The sequence below is a fragment of the Leptonychotes weddellii genome, chromosome 10 (assembly GCF_054177405.1).
Source record: "Leptonychotes weddellii isolate Sample4059 chromosome 10, ASM5417740v2, whole genome shotgun sequence".
NCBI classification, from domain to species: domain Eukaryota; kingdom Metazoa; phylum Chordata; class Mammalia; order Carnivora; family Phocidae; genus Leptonychotes; species Leptonychotes weddellii.
Window position 1 is genome coordinate 39487594 of NC_138378.1, and position 17189 is coordinate 39504782.

Here is a 17189-nt window from a genome sequence, read left to right on the forward strand (position 1 = left end):
CTATTTATTGAGCATTCTTCTCGTGAAGGGACATGATATTTTGTTATATGCTTTCTCTGCATCTATTGAGATGATCATATGATTTTTATTTTTCTATTAATGTGGTTTATCACTTTTATTGATTTGTGTATATTGAACCACTTGTGTATTTTGTGTATATTGACCCTTGCATCACAGGGATAAATCCTGCTTGATCATGGTGTATGATCCTTTTAATGTGCTGTTGAATTCACTTTGCTAATATTTTGTTGAGAATTTTGTGTCAGTATTCATCAGGGATATTGGTCTATAGTTTTCTTGTAATGTCCTTATCTGGCTTTGGTATCAGAGTAATGCTGGCCTCATAAAATATTCAATTTTTTGGAAGAGTTTGAGAAGGATAGGTGTCAATTCTTTAAATGTTTGGTAGAATTTACCGGTGAAACCATCTAGTCTGGGGCTTTTCTTTGGCAGGAGGTTGATTGCTGATTCATTCTCTTTACTTGTTATTCATCTGTTCATATTCTCTATTTCTTCATGTTTCAGTCTAGGTAGTTTGTGTGTTTTTAGAAATTTATCCATTTATCCTAGGTTGTTCAATTTGTTGCCATACAACTGTTCATAGTAGTCGCTTATGATCCTTTGTATTTCTGTGTTACCAGATGTAAAGTCTTCTTTTTCATTTCTGATTTTGAGTCCTCTTTTTGTCAATTTTGTTTATCTTTTCAAAAATCAACTCTTAGTTTCATTGAACTTTTTGTACTGTTTTTCTATTTCATTTATTTCTGCTCTCATCTTTGTATTTCCTACCTTCTGCTAACTTTGGGCTTAATTTGATCTCCTTTTCCAAGTTCCTTGAAATGTAAATTTGTTTATTTGAGATCTTTTTTCCCTGATGTAGGCATTTATTGCTATAAATTTACCTCCTAGAACTGCTTTTTCTTTTTCTTTTTTTAAATTTTTATTTGAATTTTAGTTAACAAAAGTGAAATATTGGTTTCAGGACAGAATTCAGTGGTTCCTCACTTACATACAACATCCAGTGCTCATCACAAGTGCCCTTCTTAATACCCATCACCCATCTAGCCCATCCCCCACCCACCTCCCTCCATCAACCCTCAGTTTATTCTCTATCATTAAGAGTCTCTTATGGTTTGTTTCCCTCTCTCCTTTTCTCCCCCCTCCCATACGTTTGAATTGTAGAACTGCTTTCTCAACATCCCATAGGTTTTGGTATTTTGTCTTTCCATTTCTGTTTGTTTGAAGATATTTTTTATTTCCTTTTTGATTTCTTCTTTGGAACAACTCCATGGTTGTTCAGGAATTTTTTTTTTTCCATATATTTGTGAATTGTCCAGGTTCCCTGCTGTTACTGATTTTTAGTTTTATAACATATGGTCAGAAAAGATACTTGGTATGATTTCAGTCTTCTTAAATTTGCTAAGACTTGTTTTGTGGTCTAATATATGATCCATCCTGGAGAATGTTCTATGTATGCTGGAGAAGAATGTATAGTCTACTGCCATTGGATAGTATGTTCTGTGCATGTCTGTTAGGTCCATTGGTCTAAAGTAAAGTTCAAGTCCAACATTTCCTTGTAGATTTTCTATCTTGGTTGTTCTATCCATTGTTGAAAGTAGGGGTATTGAAGTCCCCTACTATTACTGTATTGTCTATTTCTCCCTTCATATCTTTTAGTATTTGCTTGATATATTTAGGTGGTCTGATATTGAGTTTATATATATTTATGATTGTTATATCTTCTTGACAAATTGACCCCTTTATCATTGATATAATGACCTTCTTTGTCTCTTGTTTCTGTTTTTGGCTTAAAGTCTTTTTTGGTTTCTACTTGCATGGAGTATCTTTTTCCTTCTCTTCACTTTGAGCCTATGTGTTTTCTTAAAGCTGAAGAGTTGGGTATTTCTTTTCTTTTTTTGAAAGAGAGAGAGAACGTGAATGGTGGGGGAGGGGCAGAGAGAGAGGGAGAGAGAGAATCCCAAGCAGGCCCCATGCCCAGCGTAGAGCCCAACATGGGGCTTGATCTCACAACCCTGAGATCATGACCTGAGCTGAAGTCAAGAGTCAGGCGCTTAACTGACTGAGCCACCCAGGCGCCCCTGCTATCTTGAATTCTTTATCTGGTAAGTTAGAGATCTCCATGTCTTTGGGTTTAGTTACAGGAAAATTATTGTGATCTTTTGCTGATGTCATTTCCTTGATTTTCTCATGTTTCTTGGAGTTTTTCATTACTGTCTTCACATCTGAAGTAGCAGTTACCCCTCCAGTCTTTACTTTCTTCAGAGAGACATACCTCTGTCAGCCCTGCTAGAGATCCTGAGGGGTTCTCAGACCTTCTATGGATAAATCTGCTCCACCTTTCTTTCTCCCTCTTGTGGCAGACTTCTTTTTTTTTAAGATTTTATTTATTTATTTGACAGAGAGAGACACAGCGAGAGAGGGAACACAAGCAGGGGGACTGGGAGAGGGAGAAGCAGGCTTCCTGCTGAGCAGGGAGCCCGACGCGGGGCTCGATCCCAGGACCCTGGGACCATGACCTGAGCTGAAGGCAGATGCTTAGCAACTGAGCCACCCAGGCGCCCTTGTGGCAGACTTCTTAAGTTCATATGCATTCTCTGGATCTTACAAAGCACCAGGCCGAGTGCTGAGAACCTCTTTTATTTTCCCAAAGGTACGTGCTCAAAAAGACAACCTCTTTTATTTTCCCAAAGATTCTTTGGTGTCTCTAAGGGTAGGTGCTCAGACTGATTTTCTGCAGTCCTCACTAACTGTCTGCTAAAACCTGCTCATGGTTTTGTTGGGAGTGTGCACAGGAGCTGGCCACAGGGTGGGATGATGTGTGGGTAAGGCACACAGGTTGCTGGGAGTACTTGTGGGCCAGTTGAAGGGTTTCATGGGCAAGATATTCCCAGCAGTTTGTGGGCAGGCTTCCTGATGCAATCCACAATGCAGTTAGGAATCAGGTCCCTTTATTGCCCTCCCAGAGTACTATTCGCTGCTTTTCCTAGACTCTTTCTGCTCCCCAAGTCATAGAGCTCCAAATTAAGTACTATGGATGAGGTATAAAAGAAATGGACCTCTTTGGAAGAATCCCTCACAGGTGGGGAAGCTGGGTGCTCACTCACACATTCTCCCTTTTCCCCATTGGATAAATCATGGGCCAAGAAATCTTGCCCTAAGCTGTGCCTCACTGGGGGGTGGGTGAGATGGGTAAAGCCAGACTGTTCCTCTCATTCACTTCAGTGCATCCAAGCTCATACTTTTTTTGCTCCAATGGAGTCCTAGAACTTCTCTGGAAACTGTACTTTTTACAAAGACTCTCTCCTCTGTAAATGATTATCTAAGTCCATATTCTCCAAGGGCTTCTGGACCATGGCCAAGACAAGCTGGACCCAGTCCTCTTTAGGGTTCATAGTCAAGACCGAGGTGTGTCTGCCTATTTCCTCATGCACAGTTGGCAAAACTCTTCCAGGTCCCTTGGCATATGGTACTGGATGCCACAGCTCCCTCAGAGGCCTTTTTGTTCATGGCTGGATGCTGAATGTTTGCTGTTGAGCTCGGGGACAACAATGATGGACATCTTTATGCCGCCATGAAGCTGATGTCACTCTGGAGAATGCTTTTAATTCTTTGTTTTTAAGGTGCCAGTTTCAACCCAAATCACTTGTGTTAGTGCTTATGAAGAGCAGCTGCAGTGACTACCTCCACGTATTTTCCTCTCTAGTCACATGTTACACATTTTTCAGTGCATGTAACATCGGAGGAAATTTGCAGGCTGAAAATTGCAGTCCCAACCCTGCAAGGATCCTTCGGTGTCTCTAAAGAGGCAAATGGAGCCCAGCCCAGTTTCTGAGAGGCCATGTTACCTAGACACCAGACGCTTCACATTCTGTGGAGAAGCGACCGTAGACCTCAATCTTTAAATGGAAGGGCAGAAGCAGGACCCCCTTAACAGGGAGGAAGCCAGTCCAGGACTTGGGAGCACATCTCCAGTTTCTACTGAGCTGTATCTGGTGCCTTAAGCCTTTTATGTTCAAGATCAGTGCTGTCACTCCCCTCCCACCTGCCTCCCGGACCCTTCTACCAACCACCTGGACGTTCTTCGGCTGGCCCTGTAGACAGTGGTATGCGGGAACTAGTTCATTCTGCCTCACAAGAACCAAGTGTTCAATCCTCAGGAACTTTGCAAGCTGGTTGTTAAACACAGCCATTATTAAAAATTAAATTATATAAACTTGCAGTGCAGTCACACTAGAAAACAAAGTTAATGCTCAACACTCATCACTTCCTAATTATTTTATTATTATCTTCGCTCTTGAGATTATTTATGTCTATCGTCTCTCTAGTGGAAATACTATATAATAGTGGCTACTGGGCATCCCTTCCCAACTCCCCATTCAGTAACATCACATTGGTAGCTTAAAATTGGCCACAATGGGAATATTTACACCACAGAGATTGGCAAATTGCTAAATCAGGGTTTTCCCCACCCCGGTTGCTGATTAAGCATTTACTGGCAACACACCATGCTTACAGGTGACTGCAGTTGACCAGAGATCACAGAACAGAGTGCATCAAATCTGTCTCTTCCCACAGCAGCCCATGGTAGTTACAGGCCATGCACATAGAAAGCCTGGGATCTATGCCTGTGCCAAGTAGGAAACTCTTGACTAGTTAAAGGTTTTTAACTGTGCAGGCTTTCTTTGGCTTGATAGCTACTTGGGAGGAGTTTTGAGTCATCACTTTGCTGCGCAAGTTGCTTTTCATAACTTTATCCTGGCTTACCTTGACATCTGGTGTTTACTCCAAACTGAGATTTTGGGGAAGGGTGGTTGGAGGCCAAGGGCGGCTCCTAGAGACAGATGGGCAGAGCGTCTGCTTTGGCATCATCCACAGCATGGGCAGCAGTGGTCAGAACAGGCACCACTGACCTGCGGGTGGGCAGAGCCTGCCAACTCAGCCCTGCTGTTGGCATGAGGCAGAGGGGATCAAAGCTGGCAGTGGTCACAGTAAGGGCACCCTCATTATGGAGTATGGTCACCCAAAAGGGATGAGTGACTGTAGGGCTTTTTAGAAGGAAGCACGAATGATACAGTGCACACATGTCTCTAAATGGGCCTGTGTTTGAAGACAAGGCCACTGCATGTAGGGATTTCTAGCAACCAGAGCTTTATGTATCCTAATATATATCCTCACAGGAAAAACAAGAACAATAAGCAGAACTTTGTGGTGGAAAGTTATCTCTGTTGCCTAGAGGATAGATAGCAGTCAACAATCAATGCCTTTTCATTGTTCAAGTAAAGGAAGTTCACTGAATCTATTTTTCCAGAAAACATACACACACACAAAGATTTGAATTTGAATACTCCCACAAATTCATATTTCAGAATGGTGTTTCTCAAATCAGAATAGTTATTTAAAAGAAACTCAAAGGAAAAAGCAGACATTTCCACAATATGTCCTTGCTCTGTTGCAGTTCATAATTGTGAACTTTTGTGAATTGTCACAACCGAGGATGAATGACGGGAATATAACAGGTTGTGGAATTGGAGAATGTTACATCTTTGTTCCTAATGGCAAAACATGTTTTTTCTCATTTTCATCAGAATGTGTGATCCATGCCATTTGAAATCAAATTCCAAACACAATGAGCCATTAGTGTAATAGCTCATTACTAACAGCGGTCTTATAAATAATACATTCTTATCATGCACATGCAGCTCGCCGTGAAGCCAGCAAAAGGTATTTCAGGCCATCGAAGTTTCGTTGCGCCAGCGTGGCTGTAGATTAGAAGGACATCTCCATGTGAACCAAGATGGATGCCAATTTTCCCTGCCGAGAGTGAGGCTGGCCGTCTCTTTCTGCACATATGGTAGATGGATTGGTTAATCAGCGTCTGCTGAGTCTTGGGCCTAAAATTACAGAGAAGCCAGACAACTGTGGCTACGCAGCCTTTGTTCATGAGTGCAAACAAGACAAACAATCACTTGTTATTTGGGAAAAAAATTAAAATGTTTGTTTTGGACTTTTATTAAAGTGTCGATGGCTTTATAAAACAGCTGTGTAAATCCAGCCTTGTACAGCTAGTATCATTGTGGGGTGGGGGTGGGGGACTGTAAAGAGTACGCATGGAAAAATTAATTTTTAAGAATTCCTCTTGTATTCTAGCATTAGGGAGAAAACAAAGGGAGTCTCACATTTATTTTTCAAACACATGTTTGAAAACAAATGACTTTCTACTAGAAAACACATTTGAGAACAAATACTTTAATGCCTAATTTTTCTATGTGTCATATAAAAGACTGAGTATTGTTGTAGCTTAATTTTGTGCTTCAGTAAGTTCAAATATTAACCATTTTCTCTGACTGACATTTATGGGATGCTACTGCATTCTTGGGACTAGGAAATGCCAATGATGAGTTCTTTTGCTTCCTGTACAGGATGGTTGTCTCAAGAAATACAGCGTGAACACTTGAGTAGGACCTAGTAAAGCTGGTTTCTAACAGGAGCTGCAGTCAAATCAGTCAACCAGAATTTGCTTAAAACCCAAGTTATAATTAACAGGAGGAATTATTTATGTACAATTTAGTTTTCTCTCTTTTCTAATTTTAGTGAAATATAATTGTATAACATTGTATAAGTTTAAGGTTTACAATGTAGCAATTTGATATATATATGATATGTATATACATACATATGATATATATTTTATATATATATACACACACAAGTATATATATATTGCACAATAATTACCACAAGAAGATTAGTTAATTACAGAACTATGCATTCTTTCTTGCTCTCTTTTAAAATTTTAAATGCTTTCCTTGCAGGGAAGAATGACATACAGAATTATTGAAGGGACATCATAAAGAATTTCAATCATAGATATCTATCAGTGTGGACTATGACAGAGTTCAATTTTGTTCATTTGTATCACTACCAATAATAGGTGTAGATGGGCTAATTACTCATTAGAAGATAACTTGTTTTCTCGAATTCTGACACTTCTGACACCAAATGTGTAGGGTTTTGCTTACACCAACCAAATTTTCAGCTCCCTAGATACCAACTGGGTGTCCTGTGATTCAGTGCTGATGCTACCTGGAGTTAGTGTGGATCTCGCAGGGTAAGGGCTCAGGCCCCCAAAACTGCCCCCACTTCAGGTGCCAGTCATAAGTCCCAGGTTGTCACTTGTACTTCTAACTGACTGGCTATGAATCAGGTTCCCACAGCCCCCTCCTTAGGGGTTGATAATTTGTTAGAATGGCTTACAGAACTCAGGGAAACACTTGACTTACTACTGCCTGCTTATTATAAAGACTACAACTCAGGAACAGCTACATGGAAAGGATGCATACAGCGAGGTGCAGGGCAAAGGGCCCTGAGCTTCCGTGTCCTCTCTGGGCATGTTTCCTCCCAGCATTTCCATGTGTTCACCAATCCAGAAACTCCTGATTCCCCTTGTTGAGGGGATTTTATGGTGGTTCCATTAATGATTCATTATATCATTGGCTACTGGTGACTGAAGTCAATCTCAAGCCCCTCCCCCCTCTCCAGAGGTCAGGGGGAGGTGCCAAAAGTTCCAACCCTCTAATCAATCACATGTTTGGTTTCCCTGACAATCAGCTCCCATTCTCCGGGAGTCATCTCGTTAGCATAAACATAGGTATTACCCAAAGGAGCTTATTAGGAAAAACAAAAGATGTTCCTCTCAGGAAATTACAAGTGTTTTAGGAACCAGGGATGAAGACCAAACATGTATTTCTTATTACATCAAACTGTCCCACTTATCTTCCCACTTGTGTATTCCTCATCAGAGGCCTAAATTAATGGGACTGTTGTAAGAGGTTCAGAACCAGGTATCTGTTCGGATGCTAGGAGGTGACGTATTTGTAAATCAGACCCACATGGTGAACCAGTGTTGCGAGTTTACTTCACTCAAACATCCCCACCAAACCTCTTTGCTCACATCTCTTCCCCATAAGACCATCCAATCAAATAAATGAATGAATTCAAGAAAATCAAAGTTCCAATCTGAAAGAGTAGGTGACCATGAACATCTCTGAATCCAGGGTCAATCGGATGGAATGCCAGCTGGTCTTACTGAGACTGCATGGTGGAGGGGAAGAAAGTGGACAGGAAGGCTGGCCTTCCCATGGGATAATTAAAGGATATGGGGCAGGTCTGGGCAAAGAGGACACATGTTCTTTCCCTCTAGAACTCTAGCAACTTCCCTAAGTTACGTATCCACTTCTAGGATTGTTCACAGTGGTCATCCATTGGACATTTTTTGGAGCTTATTGTGTGTGCCGTGCATGGTGCTGGACACTAGAGCTTCTAAAGGAAAATATTCCTCCCTCCCTTAAATATCTCAAAGTGCCTGCCCCAAGCTACCAACCACCCGCATGCTGTGGGCTCCTGGAAGTTTCATGATGAGAAATCATTTGGGGTCTGATAGAGTAACGAGATGTTTTGGATGTTTCAGGTGGAAGGTGTAGCTGTCGGGTTCATGAGTGTGTGCTCAAGAGTGAACATGCAGCTCCTGCATGAGTGCTTTGACCTGGGGCCCTTCCACGGACTCTGCATCCCACACCCCGATGATGTTCTGCAGCCACTGGAAGAGCTAAGCGTTAAAGGAAGTCAAGGTACAGTGGCTATCACAGGAACACTTCAACAATTACATCCATGCCTTCTGTACCACTGTGCCTTTTGAGGAGTGATGGAACTAGATGGCTTATTTTATGTCTCCTTCTCCAGTTCCCTTTAAGGTATAGTTTCCATGGTTGATCATATCTGGTGCACTCATCTGTGAGCACAGCCAGAAGTGCACAGGTGTAGACAGAAATGGTGGCCCTGCAGCTGAAGGTTCCCTAAATTCAGAATGCCTGCCTTAAGAATGTTCATTGTGAAATAATTGATAGTATTTCAGCATTTTATACACATACACACACACACATCAAAATATAATGTGTTTTTTCAAGTCAATAACTTGAGAAGTTTTTTATGCTTTTAAGTTTTAATCCCACCAATTAGTGCTTTTGTGTTTGTGTCTTTGACAAATTATTATATAGTACAGGTCTACTGCAAGTAGTCATTTTTAACTTACTTAAATTATTTCTAGCCATATGAAATAATAAAAATTGATTTTTAAATATTGTCTGTATCAGGTTCTTCATGAAGTGAAATTAGGTAATCTCAGACTTTGGTATTTGATGAGGTCTTCCTACATCCATGGGTATCTTTGCAGGTAAAGTGTTTCCATTCTTAAATCAGACAGATGCAGGATATGTTAATTTACTTCTCTAAATCTGGGTTTCTTCCTTTGTAAAATAGGAATAATATTAATACCTCCTACATGAGGGTGTTGTGAAGTTTCACTGAGATTACTCATGTCAAGGGCTTTACTCTGTCTTTATTTTTTTTTTTTAAGATTTTATTTATTTTGAGAGAGAGAGCATGAGCAAGGGGGAAGGGCAGAGGGAGAAGGAGAAGCAGACTGTCCACTGAGCTGGGAGCCCGATGGATACAGGGCTCGATTCTAGGACCATGGGATCATGACCTGAGCCGAAGGCAGACACTTAACCGACTGAGCCACCCAGGCGCCCCTTTACTCTGTGTCTTGAGCCGACTTGGTGCTCATTAAATGTTGACCATCATTGTTAGTGATAGTTACTTCTTTGTGATTGGCCTTTCACCTACTTGAGCCTTCTAAGGTTAAAATCAAGGCATTTTGAACTGCTCTGCTTTCTCATGTTTGAAGGATGATATCAAGGTTGTTCAAAAATAGGGAGAAGAACACACTGGGCAGTGGCAAAGGACTTGTCAATGTAAGCAATGGCAGGTGTCTATCTGGCTGATCTTATCCCCTCATTGAGAACCACATGCATGGATGTACAAAGCTTATCTGAATGTTCACACTCATTACAGAGAACTTACAGAGCCACAGATGGAGAGGTGTTTCCTTTTTGTACTGAGGACCACACTCTTCCTAAAAGAAAGGTTTGAAGTCATTATTTTTTAATAGTGAAAGCTGGCTTGCCCATGCTTCTTAGCAAAGAGATACTAGAGTGTCCTAAAGAACTTTTCAGCATGACACAATCCTGAACCATAAGTTATCTTTGTCACTTTCAAGTGCATAAATTCTTCTTGAAGGCAGCATTAAATAGGTTTTATGGCTTGATTTTTTCATGTGTAAAATGGAGATAAAAATAGTATCTAACCCAAAAAGTTGTTGGGAAGACTAAATGTTAGAATCTACGTGATGTGCTCAGCTCAGTGCCAAGCACAGAGTAAGTCCTCAAAAAATTTGTATTTCCACCTGTGACTATTGTTATAAAAAACAAGTTGAAAAGATAAAATCCTTTCCAGTGTGTTTGTGAGTAGCCCTGAGACAACTATGATGTTCCATACATAGAATGAATGGAAAATTCCTATCTTAGAAACTATATGGGGAAAACAAAATTCAAAATTTAGGCTGAACCCTGGACTTTAAAACACACACTTTAAAGCCCAGATATGGGAGCTGAAGGAAGTCTTACTTCTTTCTACCACCTTTAATATTTTTACTTAAAATTCCTTATCTAGGACAAAATGGGAAGTAAAGGAAATAGGAAAACTCTTGTTATCCTCTGTGCCTTGTTTATTTTTGAAAATCCAGCTTTATGTTCGCTGATACAAAGATGATTATGAAATCGTCATCAGGGAGCACTATTATAGGCTTCCAAATAACTCAGGGATGGATTCACAAATCATCATCAGCTTATTATATCTAAGAAAAGAGTCATCAACACATTTTGCTGCCATCTTCCTTCAACAACAACAAAGAATGAGACTCCAGAGAAAATTCTAAATGTGCTATGATCTACCTTTCATTGTTTTTCTGATGAAAGTCTCAAGTTAAAAGAAATATAATTTCTCTAAAATATGAACTAAAATTCTTGTTTCAAATGAGCACACATCATTGTGCTTTATACCTTGTATTTTGCTTAGTACTTTTTACTTTTCAAAGGATTGTCATATATATTATCTCATTTTATCCTCGTAACTTGGTATAGGAGACTAGGACAGGTAACACTGTTTCCTTTTTATACCCGTCCAAGCTCATGCAAGGTTTTCAAGCTCATCAGGGGTGGACGGACCTGGAACCCAGCCCCAGGCCTCTCTGCTTGGTAAGGGGACTTTTTATCTTGGGTGGCCTTGTAAACTCCAGTGGTGTGTCTACTACACTGGATACATGATCAGCTTTCTTCACTTAAATAAGTTATGTAATGAGTTACCACTATAAGGAATTCTCAGTGGCCCACCCATTTCCTTCAGGCTTGTGTGTGTGTGCATGTACTCTGGACAACTTCCATGTGCTGGAATCTTCACCTTTGTGTCTGTGGGGTTTGCCAGAACTATGGAAGGCCACTCTGCTCCATGCAAGAGGCAGGCTGGAAGTGCCAGGAAGTTAACACTCCAGGAGTAGCTTCTGCTTCCCTGTCTCATGTCCCTGTCCCCCTATGCCTCTGTCTCGATCAACTCCCAAATAAACAGTTGTACTGGAGTCCTTGACTCAAGGTCTGCTTCTGAGGGAACCCACACCAGGACACTGCCTGCCTAGTCTTTTCCCATCAGCCATGAAAACATTTATTTTTACACAACTGTCAGGAGTCCAGGTATAAATACCCCAGCTCCCTCACTTCTCAGGTGGGATAACTCTTCGACATTAGTTTTGTACTGTTTCCCAGAGTTCCTCTATGGGATTGGTTCCAGCTGTCCACAGTGGTAATCTGTGTAATGACACGTTGCTTACTAGCTGCCTTTTCTTCCCTTTCTTTCTTCCTCACCACCCTACTGATGTTTTCAGGAATCACCTCCCAAATAAACCACTTGTTCTCAAATCCTTGCTTCAAGGTCTATGCTTTCCCCACCAGCTGTGAAACTTGCAATACCACACCAACGTCAACCCTTCTGAGCAGATTAATGTCAAGGCTCAACATTCTTAAGCTAATATAGTGGCCCTCCCTCTTTAGCTACTTACCCACATTATAATCAGCCTACTATCTATTTGTTACTTCAGCCATATCACAAGTTTTCATTGTATCTAAAAAATTTAACCATGCACATTCAATTTGCATTTTACTTGAATAACTTGTATATGTTTCCATTTTTCAGCCACTCATTTTGCATATATAACCTTTTGCACACACTTGTAAATTTTGATTTTTATCTACTAAACCTTGGGACTAAACTGGGACCAGTTGGAACAAAGTCTGAAGAGGCAGATTTTGTCCCAATATAAAGAAACTCTAGTAAAAGTTTATTTATTTATTTATTTTGTGTAGTGAAAAGCCTAGTTTAGAAGTAGCAATTTCTCCCAATTTTGGAAGAACTCATTAAGAAACAGTCATAGATGCTTAGGAAAAGATTTTCTTGTTGTGTGAGAGATTGTACTAAATGAGATTTAAGATCCCCTAAGATGCTAAGACTCTGAAAGCTTAGTGAACGTATATTAGGATATTGCATATGCCTGATAGTTTATGTGTATTTTCTTCCGGTAACAATAAAATGGCTCAAAACAGTTTTGTGTTTTTTTTTTCCAGTTGGCCCCCCACTACTGGCCCTGCCCAGCATTTGAAAATCATGCTGTGTCTTTTATTCACTGCATCATCACAGTAAAGACTTTGGAATCAGAACTGAGCTGGCAAATTTCTTGGTGATGCATAAGGCACAATAGGGCACAGCCTGCATTTCCACAGCTGTATTGGCATCGCCACATTTACTGGTTAAAATTAGAAAAAAAAGGCAAAAAGCAACTTTTGTTTGTCATATAGGCTGGTGTGACCTGGGGAGCAGGAGTCTCAGGCTCAGATCTGTGAATCTCATTATGCACCCAGGGCCCACTGTGCAAGACTCTCTGTGGAACTGATGTGCCCTCTGGCAGGGAGAAACTTAGTTCTGCGTAACAGATTTGTGGGCTTTCAAAAGAATAATCAGTGTAGCCCCTTGTAACCAAAGCACTCAGGAAAAGTGTTGCTTACTAGATATTTAAAAGGCCCTTCAAAGTATGATTTTCATAATGTATCCATATAAAACATAGCAATATTGTCTTTTAAATTTTAAAATTTAAATTAAATTAAAAAATTACTTTTGTCAGGAAATGTTTCTTTATGTTTTATTTAATTTTCTTTTCTTTGGACTTACATTTGCTTCTTACCTCAGATTCTCTCTGTAGGAGGAAGAAACATCTGAAACCAGTTTCCAGTGCCAGAGCTATGAAACAATGGCCAAATCAAATCTTATTTGTGTATCAAATAGCCTTTTAGCTTCTCTTCCTAAGGTTCCATTTTATATGCCTGGGTTGCCTTCTGTTTCACTTTATTTTTCTTTTAACATGGATTCCAAATATGGATGAAACACGTGTGTTTAGAGCATAGCAGTATTTCTGCTAAAATATTTGCATTATATATCTCAGAACACTATTTTAACACCCAGTACATTCTGTAGTTATTTAGTGACCCACTAGGACTCCATATTAGTTTGCTGGGGCTACCCTAAACAAAGTACCACAGATTGGGGAGCTTAAACAATAGAAATTAATTTTCTTCACAGTTCCGGAGGCTGGAAGTCCAAGATCAAGGTATAGGTGAGGTTAGTTTCTCCTGAGGCCTCTCTCCTTGGCTGGTCGATGCTGTGTCTTCTCCCTGTGTCTCTCACATGGTCTTCTCTTTTTCCCTGTTTGTGTCCTAATCTTCTTATAAGGACTCCAGTAATATTGGATTAGGGCCCACCCATATGACCTCATTTTATTTGAATTATCTCTTTAAAGACACTATCTCCAAATATTGTCATATTCTGAGGTGCTGGGGGTGAAGACTTTAATATATGAATTTTTGCAGACACAATTCAGCCCTAACACTTAGGGTCCTGTGTTAACAGTTCCCTGGAGCCTTGTGGGCAAGACTACAAGGCCACAGCAATTATGCAGATAGTGGCAACAAAGTCTGCTCTACTTGATGCTCATACAAAGCCTGAGACACCAACTCATGTTTATCACAATCTGAATATTATTGTGTTTTTGTAGCCACTAAATTTGTTTTTGGTATATGAAGGTAACAAAATTGCATTCTTTCAAAGCTTTAGCCACTCTTGCCAACTTTTTTTTTCTAGAATTAACCATGTGAGTTCTGATGCTTTGCTAGAGATGTTGATAAAACAAGTATATAATACCAGACCTATGCCCAACTCGTGTGATTATCTCCAAGATTGACAGCTTGAACTCTTACAGGGGTTCTCAAGGTGGAGCCTTTGGACTGGTAACATACCAGGAAGATGATGCAGACTTGAAACCCAGTCTTGTTGTCAGGGACACTGCCTCAAAAGTCTTGGTGAGCCTTTTCATATCAATTGACCCTTGAACAACAAGGGTCTGTGTGCCCCCCGATGCCTACCCCCCACCCCCGGGAAAACTTTTGACTCTCCAGAAACTTAGCTACTAATAGCCTACTGTTGACCGGAAGTCTTCCAGATAATCTAAACAGTCAATTAACACATATTTTGTATGTTGTATGTATTATCTACTATATTCTTACAATAAAGTAAGCTAGAGAAAAGAAAGTGTTATTAAAATTGTAAGGAAGAGGAAATACATTTACAGCACTGTACCGTATTTATATACATATAAAAAAAAAATCCATGTGTACCTGGACCCACACAGTTCACACCCCTGTTTAGGGGTCAGCTGTATTTAACAAAATCTGTTGCTGATTTTTCCATCTTAATTCAAGTACTGCTTTCTGCGTCCTTTCGAATGCTTTTAAAAGCATCAGCGACAAATGATGGCACCCAGTTAAGAGTGTTATTTTGCAGAGAGCAGGATGACTGGGGACCATATTCATATTCTCCTGTTCAGCACTAGGAAGGACTTGTGTTATGACTGGTGTGCTTGCTACCAGTCATTTCACAATGGTAGAAATACAAACACATTTTTATATAGGGCCTTGAGGTCATTGAAAGAAAAGTGGCTTTATTTATGTTCGTTATGATCATTATGTGCTGGGATTATTTTCTCAGTAGGTGATGTCTGTTTTGCCCATATTTATGATGCAGGGGAGAAGGCATTTAATGAATTTCAAGAGTGTATTTGACTGTAAAACACATCTCTCTTAGTATATTCACATGTAAATAGCCCTTTTATTTGTTCTCTTGGTGACCTTTCTTCTTTTGGGGGTAGATCACAGTTTGTTGTTGTTTGCCATTTCCAAATGGGAGGATGAATGATAATAATGAAAGATTATGCAAAAAATCCACGTTTAAAATAATGTTGATATGCCACTTGTGTTGCAGGATAATTATAGTAATTTGGCTATTACTCTATATGGAGTCAGGAGTTAGTTGCTAGAAAACACGGTGATAGGGGTGATTCAGGGGATTTTCATCCCAACAGGCTGTTTGATCCTGCTGACTTTTCTCTTGAAAATCAATTGCTTGCGGTGAATACTCTGAATTCCCCCTTGATTAAATTGGCTGCCGGTGGGCTGCACCCATTGCACTGGGGTCACTGTGAGTTCTGTGTCTGTTTACACAGGGTTTTTGACAACTCTTAAAGTATCATGGACCAAATTTAATCTGAGCAAAGCAACTAAGGAAGCAATTACTAAAAATCACAGTCTTTGCAAATGACAACAAACAAAGGAAAATGTACTAATTCTAAGCCCAACATGAAGCCAGTTATTTTGCTACTGGGTTGCAAGCCCTTTCTCCACTGCATATTGCTCTGGCTCTTGGTGTTTTTAGTCTTCAAGGAATGTGTATAGCTGGCTTAATGGAAGACCTGGGACAGTCACCTTGGAAGCTGGCTCTGACTTCAGGTTTATCTTTGACAATGTTCCATTTCCCCCCCAAAGTTATTAATTTATTCAGATCTTCTATTTCTTTTGAATCAACTTAAGGAGATTAGATTTTCCTAGGAAAGCATCATTTCATATACGAAGATTTAAAAATTATTAGAATACAGTTGTGTGTGTATGTGTATATATATATATCTCTCTCTCTCTCATCTCTCTCTCATGTATACCTATGTATGTATATACAGACATATATATGTATACATACATACATACTATTAAAAATGATTAAAGAAAACAAAGTTTATTTAACACTTCATGAAGTAGATAGATCCTCTCCTTTTGGAGAACTGTAAAATGGGGCCATAGATTTTATAGGATAAAGAATAAAGAACAAGGAAAAGAAAAATAAAATATATCTGATGGGCTGGGGCCTCACAAGTTAGCCTGGTTTAGGGTGAGAAGACCCAGGGTTGATTTGGCTTTTGGAGATTGACTGATTGGATATACTGCCTTTCTGGTCAAGTGGAACATTTGTAGGGACAAGAAGGTTATGTAAGTTTCAGTTTGCTGATGGGGCACCCCAGGCAGAAGCAACTCCATCCTGGGCCTACAAAATTTTATATGTATGTATATGTGTGTGTATATATATATATATATACATATATATATGCATATATATGTATATAATATTCTATATTACATATAATTATTATAATTATTAAGTTATAAATAACTTATATTTGTATTTACTTGATTTTTGGTTTCTATTTATATAATATGTCTAACTCCATGTGGAAAATGGCTTCCTTTTTTTATTGAGTGCTCATTTCAATCTTGAAATAGTTTAGAGAAAAGAGAAACATAAGCAAATCACAAAGCTAACTATGCAAAAAATATTATTTATCATAGGTATGAGAAAATATTCAGCATCCCTAAAACTGAAATGCACATAAAAACCCGAGATCTTTTTCTCCCCTTTTTTGCATACTAAGTTATAAGTATGTATTATAATTAAGATATTTCGTCCTGGGCAAGGAGCTTGGTAACTAGCACTCCAAATTTCTGACAGATGGGAGGGTTGGCTGATAGGATACTCTGGAATACAGTGTAGAAATGATTTCTATTCTTTAACTTCAACTGTAGCAAGTCTGAGGAAATAATCCTAAATCTGTAAAGAGATACACACTCAAGACTATTCACTAAGCTTAATCATAATACTAAAAATAAACAAACAAGCAAATATCCAAATGAATAAACAAGTTTGTAAAACCCCAAATCTCCCACAAGAGAGGGATGGCTAAACTTGTGGGTAGCCACAGGATAGCTGTGCAGCAGCCTTTTAAAAGGTTACAAAGA

The 17189-nt window shown here is 39.5% G+C and overlaps 1 protein-coding gene across 1 annotated transcript in view; it reads left to right on the plus strand.

Annotated features, from left to right (window-relative positions):
* Nucleotides 1-17189, plus strand: part of CFAP61 (cilia and flagella associated protein 61) — an 88519-nt gene that overhangs the window by 41623 nt on the left and 29707 nt on the right. The window contains exon 8 of the mRNA XM_081831984.1: nucleotides 8489-8648. Within this exon, the coding sequence (XP_081688110.1) occupies nucleotides 8489-8648 (160 nt within the window). The remainder of the gene's footprint in view (nucleotides 1-8488; nucleotides 8649-17189) is intronic.